The 21,831-nt window shown below is 35.4% G+C and overlaps 1 protein-coding gene across 2 annotated transcripts in view; it reads right to left on the bottom strand.

Annotated features, from left to right (window-relative positions):
* LOC123560138 (long-chain-fatty-acid--CoA ligase 1-like) overlaps positions 1-21,831 on the bottom strand; it is a 56,636-nt gene that overhangs the window by 18,194 nt on the left and 16,611 nt on the right. For both annotated transcript variants that reach the window (XM_053516569.1, XM_053516568.1), the window contains exons 6-12: positions 20,331-20,430; positions 19,614-19,792; positions 18,725-18,757; positions 17,265-17,316; positions 10,483-10,556; positions 9,454-9,666; positions 7,540-7,622 (exon numbers count right to left, since the gene is read on the bottom strand). In XM_053516569.1, the coding sequence (XP_053372544.1) occupies positions 7,540-7,622; positions 9,454-9,666; positions 10,483-10,556; positions 17,265-17,316; positions 18,725-18,757; positions 19,614-19,792; positions 20,331-20,430 (734 nt within the window). The remainder of the gene's footprint in view (positions 1-7,539; positions 7,623-9,453; positions 9,667-10,482; positions 10,557-17,264; positions 17,317-18,724; positions 18,758-19,613; positions 19,793-20,330; positions 20,431-21,831) is intronic.

Below are 21,831 nucleotides of genomic sequence, written 5' to 3'. Positions count from 1 at the left end.
ACCATCGGAACATATTATACATGTAAATAAAGGTATATATCTCTTGATACGGTTTGAAACCTGGAGTAGCTCTAGAGGCTATGGGATAAGTCAAACATTGATGTTTGGTAGTACATGTTCATGTCGCTACATGTTCGGTACAATATATGGATGGTTGGATAGAAGATTCCACTTCGAAGAATCAAAAGTCGTCTATTACATTTTTAGTTTTTGACAGACGTTCAAATTTCGCGGATAAAAGGGCAAGATACGAAGTCGAAATTTCGTGTTATTAACTCAAAATGTCAAGTTACTTAACTCGAAATTTCGAGTTACTTGCTCGAAGTTTCAACTTAGTATCTCGTACATAGTTGAATGTCACGACATTTTGAGTTAGTAACCCGAAATTACGAGTAAGTACATTTCTATCTCGAAATTTCGAGTTCATGAATAAAGCGCATCTGGCATTAATGCTCTTCCGTAAATTTGCCACTCGTGAAAATGTAAATTATGTTCATGAGTGAAATATATTTTCGATCTTACATGTCAAACAATTTTTCTTTTTCTTTTATATTTTCAACGGTTTTAATCAAATTATACCCATTTTCCCTCTCAATACCACATGCATTGCGCAATGACGTCACGATGTCTATTCTGAAAATTTTCCAAACAGTTGAGCTGTTCCATCATATTTTGATAAAAGCCAACGGGCAAGAAATTAAATAAAAACTGACTTTTAACGATTATTATTATTACATCTACCTCCAAGCGGAAGATGTTTGAATAGAAATATTGTTCAGATTTCTTTTAAATATTATTACATATTTTTATGCTCAGGAAGGTAGGCCTATATCTATTTATAAAAAGTTCAACGTAGAACCGTCCACTGGGTAAAAAAATAATACTTTTATCAGGACAGTGAATAACGTTAAATATGTGTACGTCTATATTCGTATCTTATGATATTTTAAGACTTAAGACTTTACATATATCTACAAATGTAATACGTGTGTCCATTAAATAATGTCACTATGACAGCATTAAGCTTGTTTGTTACTGTTGTCGTTGGTGCCGAGTAATTTCAAAATCTGACGATGCTCAACAAACTTATTGTCTTGCCAACGATATGTACACACACATACAGATGAATACACGCACGGACAGGGGTATTAATGTATGCATCCACACGTACAGGGGTAGTACTCAATGCACCCACGCCCCTTGCCGGCGATGGGGGAGGGGGGGAGGGGGTGGTAGAAAATGCCGGCTGTATCTCCATGCAGAGGGGTACGAAAATGGAGCCGCCCGTTTGCCGTGTGTGGCGGCCCGTAAGCCGGAGAAGAGGGTCTTGGATGTTGAGGTGCCCAATTGCACCCCGGAGAGGTGATGCATGCTTGTTTACATGTGTGCATCCCCTTTTCGGGGTGTGGGTGCCAACACACATTTTTGGCCTCTAATTCGATCTAGACATTTTTGGCGGTCGTATTGGCCCGATACGACCAATCGGCTGGTCATGCCAAGCCCTAGGAAATTGCACTTTAATTACTCTTACATCTTCTAATCTTCTAATTCGTCATATCAAATTGCATCTGTTTTTTTTTCCTTTTGACAATGCACAATTATCTTCTTTTGGCAAATTAACGTCAGACAAAATCAAATGTACTTTCCTTCTCTCGTCACATTTTACGGCTTTCAGCAACTTTCGTAATACGTTCACACAAAAGTACTGCACACGTCATGGCAATATATATTACAATTTCTATTTCCTAGAAGGCGATGGCTTAGGGTCAATTGGTTGGGTAAAGTAGCAATCCCTTAAATCCCATTATTGCATTTTTGCAATACAGCTGGTGATATAAACAAGACTGAAAAATACCTGGCCGAGTATATCACTACAGTATCCCTAACATGTTTGAGCTGGATATCCGCTCTGCTTACATGTTACCTTGTTTGACTCCGCGGCGGGTGGGGGCTGCGAGTGACGAATCTTAACAAATTCAACATGGAAAATCACAATAAAAAGAAACGACCGCATACCGAAACAGACTCAGATGGCACGGAAGGTGAGATTTCCTCACACCGACCATACACGTCCAACATGGCATTTCCAAGATTTCTATTAATTCAGTCAACTGATGAAACTTTTAAAATGACAATTCCTTCTCCATTCGTAATTGAAAAACGATTCAAAGTGTAGCTGGTGTTCCGCAGTCCGTTAAAAAGTTACGCAAAGGGGGTCTGCTCGTTGGAGTAGAAAAAGCAGCACATGCTCAAACTTTACTTAAATTAACATCCTTCTTCAACCGGCCATGTAAGTGCATTGCACACCGCACTCTGCATTCTTCAAGGGGGGTCATCCGCTGTCCTGATCTTGCTTTAGTTTCGGAGTCGGAAATTGTGCACGGCATTACTGATCAACATGTCACGGCTGCTAGACGAATCAAAATTAAACGATTAGGAAAAGAAATAAACACAAACAGATTTATTCTTACTTTCGGCATACCTTTCCTTCCTTCAGTCATAAAAGTTGGATACCTCATGACAAAAGTTACAACCTATATCCCTAATCCACTTCAATGCTACTGCTGCTTTGAATTCGGACACAACACGAGAAACTGCAAAAGTGATCACATTTGCCCAAAGTGCTGTCGAGATGGCCATTCCCATGACGAGGACAAGTGCAATTATACAGTGCGTTGTGTGAATTGCGGCGAGCCATATTCAGCCAGGTCTCGCGATTGCAAGACGTGGAAACTCGAGAAGGAAGTTCTTCATGTCAAGTTCACACAAGGTATTGGATTTCCAGAAGCCAGGCAAATGGCCAATGGTAGATTTACATCTCCATCACTCGCACAAACTTATTCATCAATCACAAAATCTGTCGCTAACAAAACAACACAGTGTATTTATGCTTTTACTCAAACAGATTCAGTGACCGTTTCTCAAAATCCAGCCCCAACTTCGGAACCCAGTAAACAACAATCAAATGTACAGAAAAATCTTCAAGGTAAAGCTCCAGCTGCAATACAAAACATCCCTAATTACAAGCCACAACAACAACGAACAAGCAATGTATCTAACAATTCAACAAGTACTTCATCATCGGCAAAGGTGAATAAAACACCTAGACAAAGAATTGAACTAAATACCGGTGGAGTGGGGAAGGGATCTAATGATGTCATTAACCACTATAACCGGTTTGAACATCTAGCAGTAGATGTAGATATGGAGGACGAGGAGGATGGACGTTCGTCTAAGCCTCCTGCCATACCTCCTAAACCTTTGACGGAGAAAAAGATTACTAGGATGGATTCGCCTGAGAAGACTGAATAGTGTGAATACCATGTTTCCAGATAGAACATATTTATGTCGAATAAAATAATCCAGTGGAACTGTCGTGGACTTAAAAGCTAATTATAATGAAATTCTCCTTCTTCTATCAAAATATAATCCCTCTTTGATGTGTTTAAGTAAAACCTTGTGACAGAAACTGACAACATATCCTTTAAAAATAATTCAACGTATAACTTTATCAATAAAAGTTCAGAAAAGGCTTCTGGTAGCTTATCAATTTTAATAAATAAGGCACGTCCGCATAGAGAAATTGTTTTGAATACTACCATTCAGTCAGTTGCATTGCATGTAACTATGGATCGACCTATAACATTTTGTTCAATATATATACCTCCTAAAATTAAACTTAATCTTGAAGATCTTGACAACCTGATCAATCAACTACCGCAGCCGTTTATTCTGATGGGAGATTTCAATGGTCACCACGAGTTTTGGGGTTGTTCTGATAGCAATGCTAGAGGTCAAATTATTGAAACCTTTATTGAAAGAAATTCTCTCTGCTTACTGAATGATAAATCCAAAACATACCTACATCCTGCTACAGGACACTACTCTTCTTTTGATTTGTCAATTTGTCAACCAAGCCTTTTTCTTGACTTCGAATGGAGGTTACTAGATGACTTACATGGGAGTGATCATTTCCCGATTATCTTATCACGTATTGTTAAGCAAACGTCAGCTGATTCCTCTTTATTTTCAATTTAATAAAACTGACTGGCAGCAAAATCAGTCTTTCGGCAAAAATGATTTGTCTTTGGAGAATTTCGCCAATTTCTTTGATCCTATTGATCGGTTTTCTGTCATTTTATTAGATATTGCAATCAAGTTCATTCCAAAAACTTAAAGAAATGGTAAATCAAAAAATAAACCATGGTATAATGATGATTGTAAGACCGCTATTCGAAAACGTAGAGCGGCCGTTAAAAAATTTAATATTCGACCGACAAAAGACAACCTGCAATCAGTTACGGTTCTTAGAGCAAAAGCTCGCAGAACTATAAAACAAGCAAAGAAAAACTCCTGGCATTCATACGTTTCTAAACTTTATTCTAGGTCATCGGTTAAAAAAGTGTGGGAAATGATTCGTAAAATAAGTGGAAAAGGAAAAACTTCAAATGTTTCTCATCTTAAATAATTTGACCAGACTACTGCATCTACCAAAGAAGACATTGCTAATACTCTTGGCTTTTTCAAAAAACTCTTCTTCACATAATTATGACCAAAGATTTCAAAACATTTAATCAAGTAAAGAAAGCAAACCTCTGAATTTTGATTTAAATAATGAGGAAGATTACAATAAACCTTTTTCGATCACGATCAAGAGTTAATTGACTCTCTAGACAAAGGTCATGATACTGCAGCTGGTCCAGACCAAATACATTATCAACTTTTAAAACACTTACCACAAGAATTCTCCTTGAAATCTACAATATTACATGGAAAACTGGTATTTTTCCAGACTCCTGGAGAGAAGCTATTGTTATTCCCATACACAATCCCGGAAAAGATAGCATGAAACCAGGTAATTATAGACCGATATCTCTTACTAGTTGTTTATGTAAAACTCTGGGACGTATGATTAATTCTAGACTAGTTTGGTACCTCGAATCGCAAGGTTTAATTACAAACTTTCAAAGCGGCTTTCGCAAACAACGCAGCACAACCAATCATCTTGTTCGACTGGAAAATTTTATTCATAATGCATTTATTAAAAGAGAGCATCTAGTGTCTGTCTTTTATGATTTAGAAAAAGCTTATGACACTACATGGAAATATGGTATTATGAATGATCTTAACGACATAGGTTTAAAAGGTCGTCTGCCAACATTTATAACACAATTTTATTCTGATCGAAGTTTTAAAGTTCGTGTTGGTGATACACTTTCTGACTATTTTGAGCAAGAACAGGGAGTTCCGCAAGGTTCAATTTTATCTGTCACACTTTTTAGCATCAAAATTAATAATATTGTGAAATGTTTGTTACCAGGGACAGACAGTTCATTATATGTTGACGATTTTTTGATATGTTATCGTTCAAAAAATATGCGTACGATTGAACGCCAATTACAACAGTGTTTGAATAAAGTTCAAACTTGGGCCATGGAAAATGGATTTAAATTTTCCCAATCGAAAACTCAATGTGTCCACTTTTGCCGATTACGGAAACATCATTGTGACCCTGAGCTTTTTCTAAATGGTACAAAAATATTCGTTGTTGATGAAGCAAAATTTCTTGGTGTTATCTTTGATATAAAGGTTTCGTTCGTGCCGCATATAAAATACTTGGAAGTTAAATGTCTGAAGTCACTGAATCTTTTAAAGGTAATATCGATTACTGATTGGGGAGCCGATCGCACGGTTTATTAAGACTTTATAGGCTTTAATTAGATCTAAGCTAGAATACGGTTGTATTGTTTATGGTATCGCAAGAAAATCTTATTTACAAATGTTAGATACCATCCATAATCAAGGTCTTCGTATTTCTCTTGGTGCATTCCGAACATCGCCAGTTGAAAGTTTATATGCTAAAGCAAACGAACCATCTCTTTACACACGCCGAGAAAAACTTTCATTGCAATATGCTTTAAGAGTGGCTGCCAACAAATCCAATCCTGCTCATGAAATTATTTTTAAACCAAAGTACTCTGATTCATATGAGGAAAAACCAAAACAAATCAAACCGTTTGGATTTCGCATAAAATCTTCTATGAATGAAACTGACTTTGAATTCGATAGTATTAAAGAAAATTCAATTCCAGATACACCACCATGGACCATTCATACCCCTACAGTTCTTTTCGATTTGAAAACTGCCTTTAGAAAGTCTGAAACAAACCCTGAAATATTCAAGTCCAAATATCATGAAATCAAATCAACTTTCAAGGACTATTTTGCAATTTACTCAGCTTGGTTGTTGTGCTGCTGTCAGCCTCCTTCATCGATCAGAATTACGTTTGCCAAATAATGCATCAATATTTTCAGCCGAGGCCAAAGCTATTGATGTAGCTCTAAATTTTATATAAAAAAAATAGTGAAAAATTGATTATCTTTTCCGACTCGCTTTCTGTTTTACAGTCAATTCATAACCCAAATATGGAAAATCCTTCCATTTAAAATATTCTTCTCAGGTTTCATGAACTATCTTTTAAAAAGTTTATTATATTTTGTTGGATTCCTAGTCATGTTGGTATTCATGGAAACGAGGATGCAGATATTGCAGCAAAGAAATCCCTTTTATTATCACAATCTAATTTGAAATTACCACATACCGATTTTAGGCCCAATATAAATAAATACATTTTATCTAAATGGCAATCGTCATGGAACAGTGCTTCATTCAATAAACTTCATGAAAGCCAATTCAAACCTACTCTAGGGGAATGTCACCAAGGGAACAGATCTGTTCGCAGGGAGGAAGTTGTTCTTTCTCGCTGTCGAATAGTTCATACCCGTTTGACTAATTCTTACCTTTTGAATAAAGAAGATCAACCCGAATGTGTACCATGTCAAACACCGCTAACTATTAAACACATTCTAATCGACTGTGTGGACTTTGCTATACAGCGCGGTACATATTATGACGTCCAATCTTTGAAAGAGTTATTTGAAAACGTTTCAATCGGAAATGTTTTATCGTTTTTAAAGCAGATAGGAATATGTAAAAAAATCTAACATTTCGTATTTTTGTTTACAAATTGCAATGTTATTATATTTGCAGCTGATATTTTAACACACACGTATAAACATTTTTACATAACAGTTTTTAGATATCCTTTACATTTTTACATGGATGTTTTTAGATATGTTTTACATTACTCATAGTGTTCTTTACATTTTTACATTGATGTTTTTGGGTATGCTTTACATTTTTACATCAATGTTTATGCTTTACAGTTGGCGTTTGCAATATGACTTCTTCTCGGCGATATATGACCATTTTGTGTCGATTCGCCGTAAAACCCAACTCACTCACTGTATGCATCCAAAACCCCACATTGTTAACAGCTGAGCATAAAAACTGTAAGCACCATATTATTACCTTCCTACGGCCAGTAGGTCATAAACAGGGGGATCACCACTGAGAATACTAAATTACTGCTTGATCCACATTTTCAGTAACAATATCATTACATGAGGCATTATAATAACCTTTTCAAGGCTACATACTTTCCTTCGTGTAAAACAATTACAGTAGAAGTAACTTACTGTTTCAGTTCATTTTCCTTGGAAGCTATGGCCCAGTTAAACAACATAACTTTTAACTTGCTGCCTTTAACACCAGCCATGACCTGTAAATATTAGAATAAATTTAAAAATAAGTCCAAACTTTTCAATTACAAATCATTAATCCTCGTGTGAAAACCATAATAATCATGAGGGGAATTTTTTGTGGATTCTGTGGTTGCGTGGGTCTACAAAATTAAATCAAAATATTTCCCCAAATGTCATTTTTAAAGGCAGACAACTCCTTTTTTAATACTGGTGACCTATGAATTTTATTGCGTATCTTTGTTACTTAGATGAGTGTCCTTCAATATCCAAAGAACGAAGAAATTCTGTTATTGGTAAATATTTCACTCATCTCATATACAGAAACCTTTAAATGCAAAACTTTTATGACGCGAAAGAACAAACCGAGGGCTCAGAGCGAATATAGTCTATCTGCTTTTATTTCTATATACACTTAGACTAGTCTCGCTCTGAGCCCTCGAAACGCTCTCATATTTGAAAGAAAAAATGAGACTTACAGCACTGATGAAGCCCTGTTATTTATACTTCTAATTCAAATATTTCTCCCAAAACTATAGTTAATAATAAATTACCAACTATGATTTAAGAACAAATTGGTCTGCTAAAATATTACTATACATTAATTATGACAAAGGCATATATGTGAAATACATGTATTTACTGTTTGATCACTTCCGCAACAAAATTTTCCCTTGATTTCCCATTAAAGATGTGCGAGCGCCTTTTTTCCAGGAAATCCGCCACTTTGAAAAATGTTTCTTCGAATATATCTTTCTAACAAAGGTTTTACTAAAAATTAATTCTAAATAATTAAGATATTGCTAATTATGTACCATTTAATCTGTCAGAGTCCACTTAATGCGAAAAATGAATTCACCCTTATTTTTTGACTGGCATTTGCCTAAAATTGATGTATGATGTACAATGGGATAAGGGTCGGTTATTTCAAATATCTATTGAAGTATATCAGAGTTGGTTCTGATATTTTTCTGACTGATAGATCTATATAAATCATGAACTACAATTGAAATAAAAAGTGCTCAACATAGAACTTTATATTAGCTAAGAAATATAAATCAAAACAAAAAGAACTAAAGGTATAAATAATGAATTTGATCCTTCATTCAACCTTGAAGACCTTTAAGATGATGTATGGTTTGTACCTCAATCTTGCAAAATAAAACTGTAGGACTTGACCTTCGACCTTACTTTCTACATGTCTGGGGCTCAACGCGAATCTGTTCTATCTGCTTCTATTTCTATATACACTTAGACTAGTTTTGCGTTGAGCCCTCGATGTATATTACGACTTCAAAAAAATCACGGACATCACTGACAAATTTTTTATGGTTATCCATATACTCGTTCTTTCGCGGAATAATATCTCCTTAAGTCGCGCATTATTTCCACTGCCGAACTGATGTACATTTCTCGATACAAATCTAATAATATACAAGTCTAGCACGGTGAATGTTAATCCAGCATGGTGAATTTAAATAATGCATGGTAAACATATATCTGATACAGTGAATGAAAGTCCAGTATGGTTAGTGTCAATGCAGCATGTTAAACGTCTGTCAAGCATGGTAAACTGCAGTCTTTTATAGTGAATGTAAATCCAGTATGGTGATTATTAATCCAGTAGTTCAGAGACGTTTAGAGCAAACAATACTAGAAAGGCTGGACTGTGTTTGTTGTTCAGGGAAAGTTACTCTTGATAGGTCAGTTTATATATACTTTGTATTGGAGTCTCATGAAAAAGAAAAAAATTATGTTTGTTAGGAGGTATTAATTCATCACAGGTGTTGTTAAAGGAAATAAGGTGAATATAATTTAGCAGTCTCCTTATCATAATATTAGGTGAGATACCTTATCATAGATTCTGTTGAGAAGTCTCGGCACAGAGAAAAATACTGTTGGCTTCAAAGTCTGCAGATCATCCAGCAGAAGTTTCACATCACCTCGGAAAAACCCAATTCTCGCCCCTTCCAATGTTAGACATTGTTGTCCTATACGCTCATACATGTGTGCCAGCGGAAGGTACGACAAGTGTACATCATTTTTATTAAACAGTCTATAATTCTAAAATAAATATTGAGAAACAAAAAGCTAATAAACAATGTCATAAACATTTTTCAACTTTAAACAGGATATCTTAAAGTCCTACCACAGAAAAAAAATGTGTTCTTTTGTATCTCCATAATGATAATTATAATGATTTATTTGCATGAAAATAGAATGAAAAATACCAGTATCTAGTTAAAAAAAATCTAGTTAAAAAAAATAACAGTTTCATAGATTAGGCCAAGACAATGTGTTTAATGCTTAAATATTTTATTTAATAAATGTTGCAGAATGCACAGTACTTGATGTGTTAGTGCACAATGTATAGAAAAGTAAGAAAACACATTCAGCTGTTTAAGAGTAGCCGACGTGGTAACGTTTGCGACTTATTCTAGCATAAAACTGCTGTTATTGTCACTTTTCGGGGGTGTTTTAACAGGAGAGAAAACGTGTGTTAACACAGAGATTCTCACGCTCACGTGCTGTTATAACACCTTTTCATATCTGCGCGTTCCGTGGCTAAGCGTAAACGTATTACGGCCCCAAAACGGAGAATTCAAAAGGAAATGACGTCAACGTGAAAAAACAACGTAGACTTAATCGCGCATTTCGTGGAAATTTGATGACGTTGAAGGACAATATACTAGTATTCATTTACTTGTTGTTTTATGCTAGAATAGCGTTAGCGCATGTTCCCGGAAATCGTTGGTACCAATCCCTCTGGATTCTGCAGATGTAATAATACGAAAAAAACATACGTTATCCCTACATTATAAGGCAGACAAATTTCATGAAAACATAAATATATTGTGTATGATCAGAAAGCCTACATACAAATACAGCGATACTGAGTCCTGTAATCTGAGCCATTGCTTGTTTGTATGTAATCATTACACCTTTCGGGTTGCCTGGAAAAAAGTACAAGTTTTATGATGATGACTAAAAGAAACACAAAGTTAGCTCCAAAGACAGAACATAAAACATTCAGATTTCCAGATATTCAGATGAGGCCTATAAGAATCTTACATGTCTGTCTGTGTAAGACATGATATTTCCAACCTGAGGAACAGCAGTTAACGATCAACGAAGCGCTAAAAAGTAGCGCTAGAAAGTAGCGCTTCCCTGTCCTCAAGAAAAGCACCTGTCTTACACAGGCGTATATATGTTACAACTTTTTTTATTTGCCTATCGCTAATGTCATTGCGCAACAATTTTAAAGATATTGCAAGATTGGAATTCTGAATATATTAATGAAATCGTAATTTGTCTTTTCCCAAGGCAAAAAAAAATTAAAATCGTATACACTAAAAACCTTTCTTTCCCCGTTAGGTTGACAAGAACAGAAATAAAACAAGAGCTGTCCATAACTATTCGGCGATTTGCCAGTAAAATGAATTTATGTCTCAATAAGAGACCTCTCTATTAGAAGGAAAATACACCAAGATATAAAATGACCCTACTACTCAAAGGGGTTAAAGTAAGCAAGTATGGAAGGGGTACTGACATTCTTTATTTTGATGGAATTTGATTTTATCTCGCCTCCTACAAGATTCTTGCATTTTCTATTGGCCAACAGACGTCACGTGGAGACAGGATACATTCCATATCCTGCTTGTACATTACAGATATGAATTTTAATTAAAAACAAAATGGCTGCCGCAACGCTAGGGTAGTGAATTAAAACAAGTCAGATTATAAGCCCAAGCTAAAGATTTCATTTCCGAGATAAAAAAAAATTAGTGTTTTCTTGCCGCTCACATTTTTCCTATCTAATTTAGGTTGACTGTGACTCAATGCAGACTTGGAGCGCCGGTATAAATTACAGACTCCGGTACATACCGGATTAACTAAATTTGAACGAAAATATCTTAAATGTATATATTTTGTAACCATGGTGATACTAACCCTAACCTTTAGTCAGTATTTTATGCATATTGTACACTAAATGCATGCGGACATGCAAAAATATGCATATTTTTGCCGTGCGCTACAACTGATAATCACTTTCGGGCATGCGCAGAAGACCGCTCCAAGTCTGCAATGAGTAACATCGATTTAGGTTCGTGAAGCTAGTGGAAATTATATAGAAGAACAGTAACTCTGTATGGCACGGCCGCAGTTGACAGGTTGAAATGTTGTTTTAGCTAAATCATCGAATTAACTCATTTGTAAGACAGCAGTTTGTTGTAGGATCATTTAATCTACCTGCAAGATAAAGGAATTAACAGGAAACGGGACTAAAGCCGAAGTTTTATGACATTTCTGACCTCGTGTAATCTGATGATTTTTCGAAGGATATGGAACGTAAAAGTTTTTCAAAACCAGTTCATAACCTGTATAAATGAGCTTCTGTTTTGTGATTCTGTCAAAATACAGTTCATTTTGCATTTTATGGTTGATGTTAATCAACTATAATCAAAGCATGAAAACCAGAAGATTTCAGGATTCCAGGCTGCACTCTAACTGTAAGTACCTTTATAATATAAAAATTGTCTGAATCAGTGCAGCGAGGATGTAAAAGGTAGTCGGCAAGATATAATCGTTACACGTTTTCTAATATTATCGCTCTCGCCTGATATGGATTTCCTCGACAGCGTATATCCCATATCCTGTCACCAACAAGCAATTGGTGACAGGATACGGGATATACGCTGTCGAGGAAATCCATATCAGGCGAGAGCGATAATATCATAAAACACTGTCCAAATAACTACATGCACATAAAGTATAGAGTTTGCTAAACTCAAATTACATTGATGATGATGATGATGATGATAAAGATATATTTTAAGTTTCAAGTCATTATCTTATATCGTACTTAAGTTATATCCACAAAGCGAAGATTGCCAAAAAAACTTTAAGTATGAAAGGGGCATAAATCTGTATAAAATACAATTATTAGAGTTATGGGGATTGTAACCACAAATACAGATGATGATAAAGATATTTTAATTTTAAGCCATTATCTTTTTTAAGTATCAAAAGATATGTCTATAAACGAAGCTTTCGAAAAAAATTAACATGAAAATAATTACAAGTACAACAACTTGGAGACCTTGACCTTACGTATAAATGGCCCAGTCCCTGCACATACTTTGTTTGTATGCTGGAAAATGGTTACGTGAAGTTACAGTAAGATATTGTCAGGATACGAGTTATATGACCCAAGGAGATGCCTACGCATTTAGTATCCTGAACAATGAAATGGGTCCAATCACTTAGGTGACTATGTCTTAGACTAGCTGACAAACGATGAAGAATGTCCTTTGTTAAAACGTTAACCTGATGAGACCAAATATCTCGTATATACAACTTTCCTCTAACTACCTTGCTTAGACGATTCGTGTACCAATGATTCGTAAATGATTTCTATTAGGAGCTAAATAATTTCATGGATCAGGCTAATCACTAAATGTTTCAAACTAACAATCTTCAGCTAATAATAATTAGCTCAAACTCCTCAAGGCTGGAGACTCTATACTTGACTTGTCTTTTCATTGAAGTTTCCGTCAGACAATGTCTTTGAATCAATAACTTAAAGAGTCCTATCGCATAGATGCTCGGCCTCTGTCATCTTAACTGAATTTGCAACTCCATATGATTGCCCTGACTCCAGAATGCTCAGCGCCTATATGCTATCACATGTAGCATTTAACTACCATATACCCCGATGCCTTGGCTGTACTTCGCCAATAACGCTGAACCGTCTACAAGCTGGAACTCTCCTACTATCTCAGTAGATTACCAAACCCTGGGCCTCTATCTCAGCTTTCCGATGCTCAGACTATATTTGCTATCGTCTATAGCATTCAACTACACTCAAGGTAAAACTCCTATGCGCTGGCCCTTTAGCTCGAAACCTTGTTGAAATTCCTCAACTCTTCTTTAGTTTATGAACTTCAAACGTCTTTTTTTAATAATTTATCCGCACTGACAGTGTAGCTGCAATAACTTCCTTATCAAGTACTGGGATAAATTATTAGTTGAATTCTCGATGTGTCTTCTTCGATCGCTGGATACAGACTGATCTTTCTGTCATCCATCTACCTATTTATACCTTAGCAGACGTGAGCTTTGATTGGTGCTATTTATAGGACGGACGAGTTCTGATTGGTCAAAATTAATACATAGTATTTTACAACGAGTACTTGCTTTATTTAATATCTGGTTCCTTTTAACTATTGTATATGACTTAATCTGTGATGCTGGGATCCAGCTATCACTGTAATTAACCCAAATAGTCCATAAATGACACAAATCCTATTATTTACAGCTGTCACAAATTGACATACGGGCCTTATTTTATCTGTAGTGTAAATGCAGGTATTGCATCATCTTTTTGTAAATTTTTGAGTTATTGAGGTAAATGTCAGATTTCACGCATAAAATACCTCTCATGTTTTTCTGTATTTCATAACTTAAATTTCCATGTAAATTTCATTAAATTCTGTTCAGTAATAAGAAAGTTGATATTTTATAAACTTCAGTAATTTATGTTTTTATCCCCAAAACCACTATAATGGGCCTCAAATTGTCAATTTAAATTCGCACCAAAGTAGTTAGATTTCCCGGCTATATCGTGAATCCCGTGAAAATGACAATAGTCATAGCTCACGGCTTAACCGTGAATCCCATGAAATTTAGTATTTGGCGGGACATTATCCTTTAAATAGACTGGACTAGATATGCCTTGCGCACACCACCTTACGACATTATAGACGAATCTATGTCTGAATTATTTTCTTGCTAGAAATTTATGCTCGATCGAGGTAAGAAATTTATTTGTTAGATTTTTGTATGATTTTTGCATTACGATTTTTATTTGGTAAATTTTTGTTCATTCTACAGAATTCTGTAACATTTACTTTTCGGCATGTGATTTTGGCTAGTTTCAGTATGTCAGGATAATTTATTAAATTTTTCAGACTTTTGTAAATTATTTGGAAAGAGGAATCTAAAATGTTTCGTTTATATAAGATGTAAAATTTGTACTGAAATTTGTAACATGATAATTGTAAAGCACTGTTTCAAAAACTTATGTCAAACATTTTGTTAATTATGGAACGCCATTACTGCATTGTATTGTTATGTATAAATCTATATGGCAAGTCTAGTGCCATGTTTGTAATATATTATTGTAATTTGTAATTGTGTGCCAGTCTATAGCACATCTAATTAATGTCCGTTGTAGTGTATGGCATTAGATATTATATGGATGCCAACTCTCATATAACGTTTGATTTACATTGAATTTTGTTAATTTGTAGTTGTAAATAATGGCTGCAGTTTATCATGTCCGTATCTATAATGTTTCATCATATACTTTTCATATTTTTCTCATACTTTAACTTTAGTCTTTTAAGTAAGTAATTTTTGTAATAATGGAAGTAATAAGTGACGTATTTTAATCATGTGACGTCTGAACTTAGTAGCACATATATTTTGTATAAGTAGCACGTATTATTTATGGGAGCCTACGGAGGTATGGTGTACCCAAAGGAGCAGTTTTATGCCCTGACTTATTTGTTTTGCTATGGTGCTTACCATATGTTATATATTTTAGCTTCTTCCGCCAGACGATTTTCCTGGTGATGTCATAACCCGGAAGTACAATGCCCGAGGTTCACTTGTCTTCACTCGCCTGGATGTGATATTCCCAGCGCAGAGCTTTCGTCCCATGGTTGTGCCGTAAACCGCAAAGACGATGATTTTTGTTATCCTCTGAAGTCAGCTCAGGGATGCAATCACCTACCACCATAGGGAGCCAACACGGAATCAACGTATTCACGGTTTAAAGGGACTGTATTTTGAATTTAGAAATCTGTTTTGTTTGTGCTACTTAAAGTTCACAATTACATTAAAGACCTGTGTCACGTCAGATTAGAATGGAAGTATAAGAACTTTTGTATCTAGAGATACTGAACTTTTTTTTTTCTTTCTTATAATCAGTTTGTTTTTCTTTTCATATCTATTCATTGTTAATAATCATCTTATTTAAATAAATTTGTAAATATTGTAAAGGGTGTTGATTTGTTCTGATGGTTGCTGTCGCCGGTACGGCCTTTCCTGTCACAACAGCAATTCAACAATAGTTATTAGCAATGACAACATGAAAAGGGAGTCAAGCACTATCTGTGCTTATGTGTTACATTATCAGTATATCGGATATACAAATTATTTTGAGAGAAATAAGCAATAGTAACAATTGATTTTGAGTATAATGGACCCAGCCCTTGCACATACTTTGTTTGTATGCTGGACAATGTTAACGTGAAGTTACAGTAAGATATAAGTAATAGTAAGAAAGATATGACAGAAAACCAAAGGTTGTCGAAACACTTTAACCTTAAAAATAACATAAGTATTACACCTTGGTGACCTTGATTTTGAGTATAACGGACCCAGCCCCTGTACATACTTTGTTTGTATGCTTGACAATGTTTATGTGAAGATACAGATTAAGCAATAGTAGCAAAGATACGACAGAAAAACAAAGATTGCCGAAAAAACATTAACCTTAAAAATTACCCAAGTATAACATCTAGGTTCATACTTTGCTCACATACTGAACAATGTTAATGCGAAGCTAAAGTAAGATATAAGCAATAGTAACTAAGAAAAACAAAGGTTTCCAAACAACCTTAACCAATAACGTTTACGCCGACGCCGGAGCGAGTAGAATACAACCCCTATTCTCCGAAAAGACGAGCTTATGACTGCCCAAATACAACGTGTCAAAATTCATTTGTCCTTCACCTCTGATTCGCGTGCTGAAATTTTCAATTACTCATGGAGAACAGGGAAATACTAATAAGTAATCTATGGACACTGGTAAACTTAAATGACCTCTATATGTAACTGAAATACTGCTGAAAATGGCATTAAAGCGAACTGAATATAACAAGAAGTACAAATAACACCTGCCATCCCTACATCCTTAAAGACTTCACTAAAAATACCAAACTGTACATATATTGATAAAATTTAATGCTTTTTGTTTTCCTACCGACCAATATATCTGAACAATGTTTAGCTCATGTTCAATCGTAAAAAGAACAATTTATTTCACTTTTCTAATAAACAGACCCTAAAACTTCGCAAGGATGTTTAGCTCCAAGTTTAAAACTGCCTCTAAAATGCCTATTTAAAATGGTGGTATAAGTAAACTCAGTTGATAATCAAACTGAAAGTCAAAACGACATGTCTCTAGTACGTTATTAATGCCAATAGTGAGTAACTAATGTATTGTAGAGTGTCCTTGCCACCTATAAAGTAGGAATAGGATTAGGGTCCTTGCTTGTCACCTTGACATGAGATACAGGTATGACACTTGTCAGCAACACGTATCATCATGCTTAAATGTGTGTAGTTTCATTAAAATTCATAAAATCGTTTTAAAAGTAATAGCCGAGACATAAAATGTTTGGGACAGACAGACATACTAATATAGTACTGTAAAAATATGAAATTTATGAACATGATTAGCTTTAACCAATGCCGCTAGCTGAAAGCCGAAAGCCTCGCGAAAACATAATTTTTTTCATTACCGTGCAGTAACTTACTGTAGATTTCTCTGTCGGATGATTGTAAGGGGATATAACTCTGCTAACACCTACCTGTAGTTCCACTGGTATAACATATCAAAGCCAAATCCTCGGGTGTCGGTGGCTGTAAAGCAATTAAAGAAATAACTGATTAGGCTCAATTTCCTTACAATAATTGAACAATTTATTACCGGAACATATAACTAAACTACAAATGTGTCCATAGGACAAAGATGCTCCTGCTATATAATGTTAGGACACAGAAGTGTGATTGACAATTGAACATATATACTGTGCTTGTGAAATGAAAAAAGAGAGAAAACTCTGTAAACATTTATTTATCTTTAAATGATCAAATGTTACATCCCCTTGTTATACTGAAAGTAGTACCAAGTTATTTGAATATCCATCAATGTATTTAGAAGTTACTGACCAGGGGTGCGTTTCATAAAGAATCTTAGGACTGTTTTACTCCTAAGTGCAAAACTAGGTGAAAACTGCGTTTCAAGAAAAATCTTAAGTCACACTATGTGTAAAATTACATATATGTTATTATCATGTTTTACCTCTGAATTCAGTCTGGAGGTTTGAGCTAAGGATCTAAGTCGTATTCCTTTGGTGATTGTTTGTGCCAAGTTATTTAAATACCGATATATGTACACAAAATTACAAATGAAGTAAACTTTTCGACCCATAAATGTGACATTCTTTTAGCTAGGCGTCTTCGTGTTACATGCGACACATTATCTGGTAATATTTGTGCCAACTTATATAAATATTCATGTATTTATATAAAAATTAAAGCCATAAATGCTTCGACCTCTTAGGGTAACCGCGACCTTTAAGCTATGGGTTTATCTTGCACAATGTCTAGTTATGGGGAATGTTTGTGCCAAGGTATCTGAATATCCATCAGATCATACAAAAGTTATGAACCTTATACAAAAAAAAACTTTTGTGCCATGTTATTTAAATAGGCATGCTTGCATAAAAAATTATAGAGCGGAGAAATGGCCTTAAATATCTCATCTCTTATTGCAACCTTGACCTAGATCTTAAAACTAGGGTTCTGGATTCTTCACATGACACGTCGTCTTGTTATGGTGGTCATTTCTACCAACTTACTTTGAAATCCAACACCGCACAACAAAGTTACAGGCCTGACACGATTTTGTGAACGCAGGGCCAAAACACATACGCACCGCACTATATATATTTGTCCCTTCCCCTATCAGCCCCAACCTCGCCCGCAACCCCCTCCCCCATTTCTAAAGAAGGGTCATAAAAACTAAGTAAAATTTAAGCCGAGTTTATAACTATTAAGACAGAAATGTGTTTCTTGTGCACTTCACTATGATCTCTCTTTGTTATCTGATAATGAATCCTTTTACAAATTACTTTCATAAGAATCCAATTTATTGTCATAAATTTTTTCGAATGGACAAAGAGGCAGCTTGGGAGACAAAGATTCAAATATAGATTCCCCAGTCTGGTGGATGTGTAGATATTCAAATACAAACAAAAACACTTACAGCCACTGGTTTTAGGTTTGAGCATCCAGTCTTCTGGAATCAAGAAGGAAAAATACTCTATTTGAGCTGTAAAATACATTTCCATAGATAAAGAAGTGAATTGCCAGGACCGACAGGTTACTTTGGTTTAGACAAATATCCAGTTTTCTGAGAATCATGTTTTCTCAGAATTCGATTTACTCCAGAGGTATTACACTGAAATCTAAATTAGGTCCTTCGATAACGTCCACGCTTTTATTACTAGACAAACATATTAGACAGAATCTCTTCATTCCCAACCTAATAATACGTCTTATTTCACCAATCTTTATAACTGGTAAATATTTTCCTTATGTCTTTAGAATTGCTGAATATATTTAACATTCATTATACAAGTTAATAAATTGATAATTATTCAATTTGTTTTAAAGATAAACAAAGAAATATCTCAGCGGATAGTTAACCATTGTACGGTGCCCCTAAAGTGACATGTTACACACTTTTTTTCCAGTTAGGTAATGTGAGACTATTTTTTATTTCGTTTAAACGAAATGATTATTTCGTTTAAACGAAATCATTTCGTTTAAACGAAATAAAAAAAAGTCTCACATTACCTAATTGGAAAAAAATGTGTGTAACATGTCACTTTAGGGGCACCGTACCATTGTGACTAAAACTATATTTTGTCTTTTTAAAATAGCGAAATATTCCGTGCAGTTACATACTTATTTTTGGTATACATGGATTTGGCGCTATCTTTATATATAGCATACATGGTGTTGGCGCTATTTTTATATATAGCATACATGGATTTGGCGCTATTTTTATATATAGATTGCAAGCGTGATTTGAATAAGAAATGCAGCTTTTATGATTATACATATCAAAACAAATAGTTTAAAATGTTTACCAGCGCGTCCTGGAATGGCACAATCATGACATCAACTTTCCACGCAAGCTCCGCATCAACCCCATCTATCCCATTCATTACAACGATTGTTTTTACACACCTGTTCTCTCCTTCGGAGACCATTTTTAGTATTTTATTAACTTTTTCCGACACATCACACACAATCAGAGACATATTGGCTGAAAAAAAAGTTCCAAGTTTAAGTATGTGTATAATATTGTTCTCCCTACTGATGCTCAGTCGTTCAATCCAAGAACAAATTATTTTTACTTTAGGTGCCTCAGCAATACGGTTCAGGTTATATGGCCTTCTTCTTGTCTTTAATCTTGGAGGAAGACCCCATGTGCCTCTACAAGCAATACCCCAGGCATGGTTGGGCGCTTCGGTAGAACAACCAACAGTCTGCAAGCCCACTGGGTGATATCCTCACATGATGATTTATTTATTTATTTTGCTTGGTTTAACGTCGCACCGACACAATTATGGGTCTCCTCATATAATGAGGTAATCAGGATTCAAAACAGAGGTGAGAGGAAAGTGAATACAAGTCAATGACCTTAACCTCTCAGCCATAGAGACCCCTTTTTACACTGCGAAGACATCTAATGCATAAATGTGTAAATGATGCCTACTAGACATTCTAGTTGATTTTTAATTAAGCTCTGAGATCCATTCCAAAACATTTTGCAACTAAATGCAATATTGGCTAAACCTTACTTTGATTAATGATGAAAGTAACAGCATCGTCACCAAGCGTGTCATATAAGGCCACTGGTACTAGGCTGTATGCCACACATGCCTTCTCTGTGATTACCCACTGAAATAATAGAAACGTCTAAGTTCAAACAAACATGACGATACAAATTCTGAAATTTCAGTAGATAAATAAGAATGGAACTACAAACTTAACGCTTTTAAACTTCTGCATATAATTATTACAAATGATAACAGCTATTGCTACTGCTACTAAAATAGAGAAAAGTGGAAACTTCACAGGTCGCTTAACACGACAAAAACGAAAAAGTTGCAGGCTTGGTTTGATTGAGCCTGTTCATAGACGGAAGTGGAAATGCACGCTACCGTCCACGCCCTCTAGCCCCGGGTTGAGCAGAACTCAACATTTAAACATGCTTAAAGTACAAAAAACAATTTAGAGACATCAGCAGATGTATTCAAACGGAGATGAACATGGAACCTTCAATGATACACGTGTTGAGGCGTATAATTCTATGAAGAGCGGCGTTTGGTCCCTAGAAAAAGTAAAGGGTTGGCCCCAAACGAGAAAACAATGGGCAGAACTAAACAAACTGGAATTTAAGAAGGGGATCTGAGGATAAGGAGCCTGCGTATCACAGAAACTGTCAAAAGACAAAATTAAAAAGCAGGCACCATATCCAAGGGGTGATTATACAATACCCAAGGCTATGAAAGCGGGAGTATTGGAACCACCTAGGCCAAAATGGTCATGTTGAGAAACTAAACAGTACCAATAACACCACATAAAAGTCGTGCTGAACAATCTGAGAAGATCGAAATATAACAGCCCTGATTGAATGTACGGGGACACTTTTTACGGCCGCCACACGACACAAACAACGCTGCTGTGATAATAAAATAGAGAAAAGTGGAAACTTCACAGGTCGCTTAACACGACAAAAACGAGAATGTTGCAGGCTTGGTTTGATTGAGCCTATTCATGAACGGAAGTGGAAATGCACGCTACCGTCCACGCCCTCTAGCTCCGGGTTGAGCAGAACTCAACATTTAAACATGCTAAAAGTACAAAAAAACAATTTAGAGACATCCACAGATGTATTCAAACGGAGATGAACATGGAACCTTCAATGATACACGTGTTGAGGCGTATAATTCCATGAAGAGCGGCGTCTGGTCCCCAGAAAAAGTAAAGGGTTGGCCCCAAACGAGAAAACAATGGGCAGAACTAAACAAACTGGAATTTAAGAAGGGGATCTGAGGATAAGGAGCCTGCGTATCACAGGAACTGTCAAAAGACAAAATTAACAAGAAATATCTTTAAAAATGATGGTCGGCGAATTGTAATAAGGAAAGAAGTTTATGAATTTTTCATCTAACATTCATCTTTCATCTAACATTTTGCAAAACTAAACACCGCACTTTAACAATTTAAATGGTTCTCTTTTAATTTTTCGCAAAGGTTTCGTAGGGTTGCAATTTTGTTTCGTTTATCCTTAGACGA

Source organism: Mercenaria mercenaria, chromosome 10 (genome assembly GCF_021730395.1).
Source record: "Mercenaria mercenaria strain notata chromosome 10, MADL_Memer_1, whole genome shotgun sequence".
NCBI lineage: Eukaryota > Metazoa > Mollusca > Bivalvia > Venerida > Veneridae > Mercenaria > Mercenaria mercenaria.
The sequence above is the reverse complement of the archived record's forward strand: the minus strand, read 5'-3'. Positions and strand labels throughout refer to the sequence as shown.